We start from the raw sequence: 7,487 nt of genomic DNA on the forward strand, positions 1-7,487 counted from the left end.
GCCCAACTTGGCTTGACTTTTGTCACTGTGGCTAGCAGCAGCAGCAGCAACCTTGGCACCTGAGATACTCGCAGATGACATTTGTTCATTGACAGCTCGCCGCTTACAAAATACCCGAACATACATACATATGCATGTATGTGGCACAACCTTTAGCTATATTGTTGATGCAAACAAACATGCAACAACCTGTTTCTATTTTTTTTTTTTTTTTTTTTTTTTTTTTTTTACACGTTTTTTTTCTTTTTTTTTTTTTTTTTTTTTTTTCAAATATAAAATCAGTGCAGCTCCTTATGCGTTCAAGGAATTCTCATCACCTTTGTTGGCTCCATTACATCCGTTCATGCCCTTCATGTCATGGTGCATGAGTGACGTTTCAATGTGTATTTATGTGATGGGCCCTTGTTGCCGCGTGCCGCACCCGCTCCCGCGCTGCTGTAGGAGGGTAGCGACTGTCTTCGCCGCCTCACGGCCGGACTCAGATTGTAACGTATGTCCGCCTGCACCAGCAGCTCTTTAAAGATCTCTACAATGCCCACATTCTCTTTCGCTGAACATTCGATGTAGCCACATTTCCAATCTTCGCACACAATCATTTCGGTGACTTCATGCTGCACCTGCCGATCAGCCTCATTTATGTCCACCTTATTGCCAACGATGACAATGGGCACTTTGAGGCCACGCGCTGCAATTATCTGCAATGGAAAATTAAATAGAAGAAGAAGAAGAAAAACCCGGAGGAGAATTTGATGAATGTGTCATAAATATTTGAGTTGATTGAGTTCATGCGCGTACGAGTGTAAAATGTATAAGTATGTGTTCATAAATCCAATTTAATTAATATTGAAATGGTCAATAAAATAATATTGCATTACATTGGAATTTGAGCGAATGACATTGGCATATACATATGTATACATCCTAACGTATGTATATGGTATTGCATATTTGGAAGGTCAAGGTCGCTGAGCTAAATAATTATCACTGGCCGCAAAATCGAATATGTAGACGCGTTTAAATGTGCACACAAACATTAGGGTAATCACCCTGTCTTTTTGAAATCGTTTTACACTAAATTTGGAAGGCAACTATGCTAACCCTAGGTACCAGAAGCATCAATGGCTCCTTGGGAACTTAACCCTGGAAAAATGTCCCACTCGGTACCCCTCAGGTCGGGGGTTTTTCTTCCCTGCTGTGGAACCTCGTACTAAATGAATTTCTTAGGTCGATGTGTTCACAGATGCTTTAAGTCATTCTGTTCCCGGGGAAATTCATCTCGGTGGTCTACAATCCACATTTAATGATCTGGCAGGGCGGGCAGAAAGAAATGGTCTAGAGGTTAACCCCTCCAAAACCGAAATTGTTCCGTTTACCAAGCGATTTAAAGTGGGTTAATTTCGAGTTCTGTCACTTAATAGCGCAAGCATTAAATTGCCGAAGGAGGCAAAATATTTGTGGGTTATTCTCGGCTCTCGACTTTTCTGTAAAAAGAATACCGAAGAGCGGAGAAGAAAGGCTCTTATTGCGCACTACTCCTGTAAAGCTACGATTAGGAAAGACTGGAGGCTACGACCTATGGCGCGCTGGTATGATGGGCGGTGGTTGACACCAATTCCCATTTACTTAATATGGGCGCCCATGCGCAGCGAGAGCGCTAGAGGCACTCCTAAACATTCGGCCAATATGTTAAAAGTGCCGCGGCTAAATGCACTCTACGGCTCAGGGCGAACAACTTGCAAGGGTCATGCCACCATACCCCTCATAACTAGTGGCGGTTGGGTACTGCAGCTATAATTATTAGGTCACGGAAACTGACTTTGATCGAAACTTCGATATCCATTTTCCCGACAGGAGTGACTGGGCACTTAATATTGTTCTGAACGATAACGAAATCACCTTTTTCAGAATTCGCATTGGTACGAGAGCTGTGATTTATTCAGTTTGGATTCTTCTCGGATCTATTCATCTCTTTCATAAAAATTCTATTTATCACCGAAGATAATTGTCCCCATTGTGTATTCTTTGTTCAGCCCACTAACCTATCTTGGACTACTTCTACTCATTTGCTCACCTGATTTCTTAGTCGTTCCACCTCGCACCATGACTGCTTGTCGTCCACCGCATAGACCAGAATGAAAGCACCCGCTGTTGATATCGATAATGTGCGCATTGCTGGGAACTCATACGAACCGGATGTATCTAAAATGTCCAACGTCAACGCTGAGCCATCGGGCAGCTCATATTCACCTCGATGCAATTCCTCCACCGTCTGTTTATAACGTGTTTGAAATTTATCATAGAGGAACTGTGAGATGATGCAAGTTTTGCCGACGCGTGCCGCACCCATCATGACGACACGTCGCTGTTCCTTGCGTATCGTCGAGGCGGAGTAGTCAGTGGTGGAGGCGCGTGATGTGCGCATCACTGCCGCCAGTGAGGGTAAACGGAGACGTTGGCACGACCCTGGCATGGCTGCGGCAGGGTTGGTGGTACTGAGGCGACCACTGAGTGCCACAGTGGCGGCTGTAAGTTGGGTTGGAGCTTTTGCTGAATAAACTTAACACTTCCTCGTCGCTCGACCTGCCTCTTACTGTGGCTCGTTGCTTTGTGCTTCGGTGCACTTCTTTGCTTTTGTTTTTGTGTTTGTGGATGTTGCAAGTTGAGCTGCTGCTACCGCTATGGAATGGCAAATTGGCGTCTGTTGCACTCTGCGACTCAACTTTGTGTCGTAAAATGTGTCTGCATCAATTATTTCTCTTCGATTTATTTTAATTGAATTGCTTTGTGTCCTGTAGAGTTTCGCCGCATGTGCGTTGATCCTTTTTGAGCAATTATTACTGGCCAGCTGAAAATCAGCATTGGTTTTCAATTCATTAAACGGAAATATTTTGTCCTTGTCCTACTTTCAATTGACTTTAATACCACAACTATTTTCAATTCTATGCAATGCTTCGATTACGATTGCCTAAAAGTATCTGCAAAGAACGAGAATGTAATAAAACGAATTAGTATAAACTTTTTATTAAATCGAGATCAAAATAAAAAAGTTGAAATTATTTTCAAATATAAGTTAACTTTTTTGGATTATTTCGAAGAAAAAATCATTCGCCTAAACCTTCGACGAATCAAATATGTCAACCTCACTGACAAGGCGAAATATTTGCAACGACGATAGGTATGCAGATCAATATTGGTATCGACAATAATACCGTTAATCATATTCAAAAATTCTGTTGAAGTGCGATTTCGAACATTTTTGCGACCAAGTCTAATGTAGACACTTAATATGGGATATTTTATGTCTAAAGCAATATTTTTTTATTAATACTCGTAGCACATGTAGATACTTATATACTCGTATACACATATTGGAATGCATAAACGGTTATAATTTAATAAAAAAGTAATTTGAGTTTTAAACCAAATACAAATTTGATTATCTTGAGGATTATAAAAAAGTGTTCACGGCATTAGTTCACTCTTGATGCCTGTCAACAAGTCCTTTATTTAAATTGCCACCCATTAAAGAGTGGTAAAAATATTAATTTATTTTTTCATAAACACAATTCATCGCATTCATAATACACGCACGTGGCATTATTATATTGCACATAAAAAGCACTCAGCATTGCCAAGTTAGAGCTTTGAACAATAAATTGCTGCCATTGGCAACAAAGGTTCAAAATAGAAGCACAAAGAGGCAAATATATACATATATATGTAAGCTTCTAGCCGGATGCAACTTTTGTTCATATTTAAATGAAAATGGCCTTCGCAGAAACCTGTTATTTTCTGCGGTTTAAAAATATTTAAAGTGCTATATATGTATGTGTGTATGCATGAGATGTGCACTCGCATAAAAACCCCGCTGGGAAACCGCAGACTAGTCAAAATCAAATTTCTAGTGCCGTACTAGAATTTTATTGCCAAAAACGATTCAGTCCAATTGTAACTAGATCCCTACCAGTCCAAAATCAGCGTAATGTGGTATATTTAAAAAAACTATTTTATTTCACTTTTTCCATTATAAATCTATATCTAAGGTGACGAATTTAGAACTGGTTCGGAACTATCGAAAAAGTGATGAAGCGGGGACGTGTTTACTTTACATAGATATGTGTTTGGCTGCTTTTTCGTTCAAATACGCTTTCATTCCGCACTTTGCAAATGCTTTTTCATAGTTTGGTAATACAAAACTAACATTTATGTTAATATTTTAACATCTTAGGACCGTCTGGAATCTAACCAGTAACAGCAAGCACCGCTGCAAAGTCATCACTCAAACAAATTTAATTTCAAATTGAAAACGCACTTCTTTGAAAATAATTTAAAATCGTACATACCTAAGAACCAAAAATATTGAAAAATCATTATAATTTTTTCTTTCCTCTGTCGATTTTAGAACTGGTTCGGAACTATAGAAGGTAGGACTAGTTCGGAACTATGGAAAAAGGGATGCAGCGGGGGGCAATTGACACTTCCTAGGACATCTCCATGTTAAATTCGCCAGTTTTTTGCATACAAAAGAGGGCGCTAGTTCCGCCCTATAAATTTCAGAACTATCTCCGAACTAATGCAAAACGGCTGCAGAGAGGGACAGTTGAAACTTTTGGTGTGCTAGTTGCACTCTGTTAAGAAGTAAATGCACAAATTCTCACTTCGCGTACAATACTAAAAAAGCTCAGCGGGAAGACCTCCGACTCTAACATCGTTGGTCGCGAGCTCAAATCGCGGTGGAGGCAGTTGTGATTTTCAGATTTAATAAATTTAAATTGTTGAGCGCCGCTTAAAAATTTAAGAGATAATTATCAAATTTAATATAAATAAAATAAAAGAATAAAAAATTAAATAAAATGCAAACCGCAAAAAAACAAAAAAAAAATTAAAAAGATATCAAAAAATCGAATAATCAAATTTTTTTTTAAACAAAACTTATTGTCGCATATCTGTCCAAAATGAAAACAGTTCAGAAAAGAAAAAAATATCCTGTAATCTAGTTTCAAAATTGTTTCTCATAAAAAACTTATTGTCCTAGGATTGTCGTAAATGGAGGCCGTTCAGAACTAGTTCGAAAGTTTCGCAGATGTGGCAATTTCCACTTCGTAGGACATTGCCATGTAAAAAGAGATAGTTGAAAGAATTGCGTTGGGATAGATCGAGAACCAGTACCGCCTCTTAAAGAGCTAATTCTGAACTAGCGCGATTTACTGCAGGGTAGCTACATATTCTTAAACACATACACATTCAGTGCGCAATACTACATTTTCCGACAGCTCCGCATGCCAGATGGTTTTTATGAGCCGCTTTTCCCTGGCAGTCAGATGTTTGTCATTGCTAGGGATGGCAAAAAAAAATTAAATTATCGATTAGTTAATCATATGATTAATCACAATCCGAAAGAAATTAAATGCAATTACTGAGAAATAATCCATTAATCGAATTTTTAAAGTAACTTTTTTGCAGTGAGTATTCACCAAAACACTTTTCCATAAATAATTTCTAATTCTCTTGTTAATTAGCATTAAATAAAATAGAACGAGTAATTTTAGCGGCGATAATTATTTATTATTTAAGCGGTTTGTTGTTTAGCCAGTCAGCAGGCATCGAGGTATCAACTGGCAGTATTTTTTCGAAAGTTCGTAAAGTTATGGGTAAACAGTTTTCATTTCCTTCCAAGCTTCGATGATATTCCGCTAAGCCGTCTCCACAGGATAAAATTTATTGCTGTCCAGCTCTCATTTTAGTTGCTAGATATATAGTTTATACCACTGGCAATATTTGTGTGGGCTTTTTATATTATTCTTTTTTTAATTTTTGATATAAGCATTTGTAAGATTAATTAAGTAATTAATTTAGATGGCTTCTAAAACGTATTTTTGCCGGATTAAAATATCAATAATGTTGCCGCCACGAAGTTATCGTGTCAATGAAAATGTAGCTGTAAACTAATTAAATGCCGGTAATTGATGGCAAGATATATATTGCTCTTGAAGAGCAATGAGCGGTGCCTATTGACTATTTACATATATTCTAGCATATGTATCAAGATATAAACTTTATCCTGTGGAGACTGGCAGTTAGTTCTAGAGAATTTTAACGTTGCCACACTTAGTTTTGTAGCTTTTACAATGGGCTTACATGCACAACTATTTACACCATTGCATGCCCTGAACGTGAGCAATTCTAGCCGCTGCTTGCAATTTTAGACAACTACAGAATTCCTCTTTCTTGAAAATATTTTAACGATTATTTTACAATTAAAATCGTAAATTGGCAAAAATAATCGATTTATTTAATTAAATGATTAACCAATGCCACCCCTAGGCATTGTCCATCGAGGAACAGTTGATTTCGGATTTTACTTTTTATTGTTTCATGTCCGTAGATTATGGATACTTGATACTCTGAAATTCGGCAAATTTACGTCGATAAACCATAACTATTCGTTCAATAGGAGGACATTAGTTATATATGTATGTCACATCGTGCGACGATAAATATTGCACACAGAAAAATAAATATACATACTTGCAAAACTAGGAGTCTAGGTTTTCTAACTGTGGTCCGAATTTTTTTGAAAATACTTTGAAATATCAAAGACATGGTTTATTCAAAAAATTATTAAAAAAATGTAGCGTAATGTTGAGAAACAGTATAAGTATTAAATAACAGAAAAAAATCTGCAGAATTTTTAAGAATTAAATTTGTTACCCCACAAATACGAACAGGCATTGAAAATGTGCTTTTAAAATTTCCAATAAATATTATTGAACAAATTTTTTTCAAGGTCTAAGATATACACGACCACATCCTCGAATTTCGCCCTTCTAACCTCGGTCTCACCTGGCTCTACGAAACCGGCCAAGGGACCTTTTTTAATTCTTTGTAACTCTCAACTTCGGTAGGTGTTTTAGCAGGATACCTTCTAATTGGAATGCACCTTATCTTAAGCTGTCTTGTTTTTCGAGGATATGCTCTCAGAAACTTATTAACCAGCCCTGAGGAACTCTCCCGGCTGACATCGGCCTCCTACGAAACTTTGTTCTGTCCATACACCGTTTTTCGCTGTCGATTACAGGTGAATGTAAAAAGTGGTTTTCCAATGGCTAATATCCAAGTGTGTTTTACTTTTAAAGCTGAAAGTTTTTCCATTTGTGTAACCATATTTCATTTCTCTTCAACTCGAGGAAGCTATGGACTACTATTGCTTTGCAACGAAAGGAACTTACTGCTTGCTGTATTTAATATTGCGTAATTATTAACAAATGTATACTATATACATACATCCATGCATATGACCTATGTATATATGTATGTATAATTACTTTTATGAGATCTGACTATGGTCATCTTAATTCATTTGTCGTTTTACTTTTTAAAATTGTATTACGCTTGCTATCTGATTACATACAAGGAATTAATTATATTATAATTGCAGCATTAATTAATACATAAAGAAGAAGAATTAATAATCCACTGTACCCAGC

The 7,487-nt window shown here is 37.2% G+C and overlaps 1 protein-coding gene across 1 annotated transcript; it reads right to left on the bottom strand.

The window, feature by feature from the left end:
• Positions 1–288: 288 nt before the first annotated feature.
• On the bottom strand, positions 289–2,970 carry LOC118743714 (GTP-binding protein Rhes-like). The gene is made up of 2 exons (XM_036476477.1): positions 2,072–2,970; positions 289–695 (listed from the first exon to the last, which is right to left on the bottom strand). Exons 1-2 carry the CDS (start codon positions 2,468–2,470, stop codon positions 351–353), a joined length of 744 nt encoding a protein of 247 aa, XP_036332370.1. The 5' UTR covers positions 2,471–2,970; the 3' UTR covers positions 289–350.
• Between the last annotated feature and the right edge of the window lie 4,517 nt (positions 2,971–7,487).

Source organism: Rhagoletis pomonella, unplaced genomic scaffold (genome assembly GCF_013731165.1).
Source record: "Rhagoletis pomonella isolate Grant_MI unplaced genomic scaffold, Rhpom_1.0 Rhpom_scaffold_00007, whole genome shotgun sequence".
Classification (NCBI taxonomy): Eukaryota; Metazoa; Arthropoda; class Insecta; order Diptera; family Tephritidae; genus Rhagoletis; species Rhagoletis pomonella.

Coding starts and splice junctions, on each gene's coding strand:
- LOC118743714 (XM_036476477.1), bottom strand. CDS start 2,470: ATGCCAGGGTCGTGCCAACGTCTCCGTTTACCCTCACTGGCGGCAGTG. Junction 696..2,071: donor TGGAACGACTAAGAAATCAG/GTGAGCAAATGA, acceptor TTTCCATTGCAG/ATAATTGCAGCGCGTGGCCT.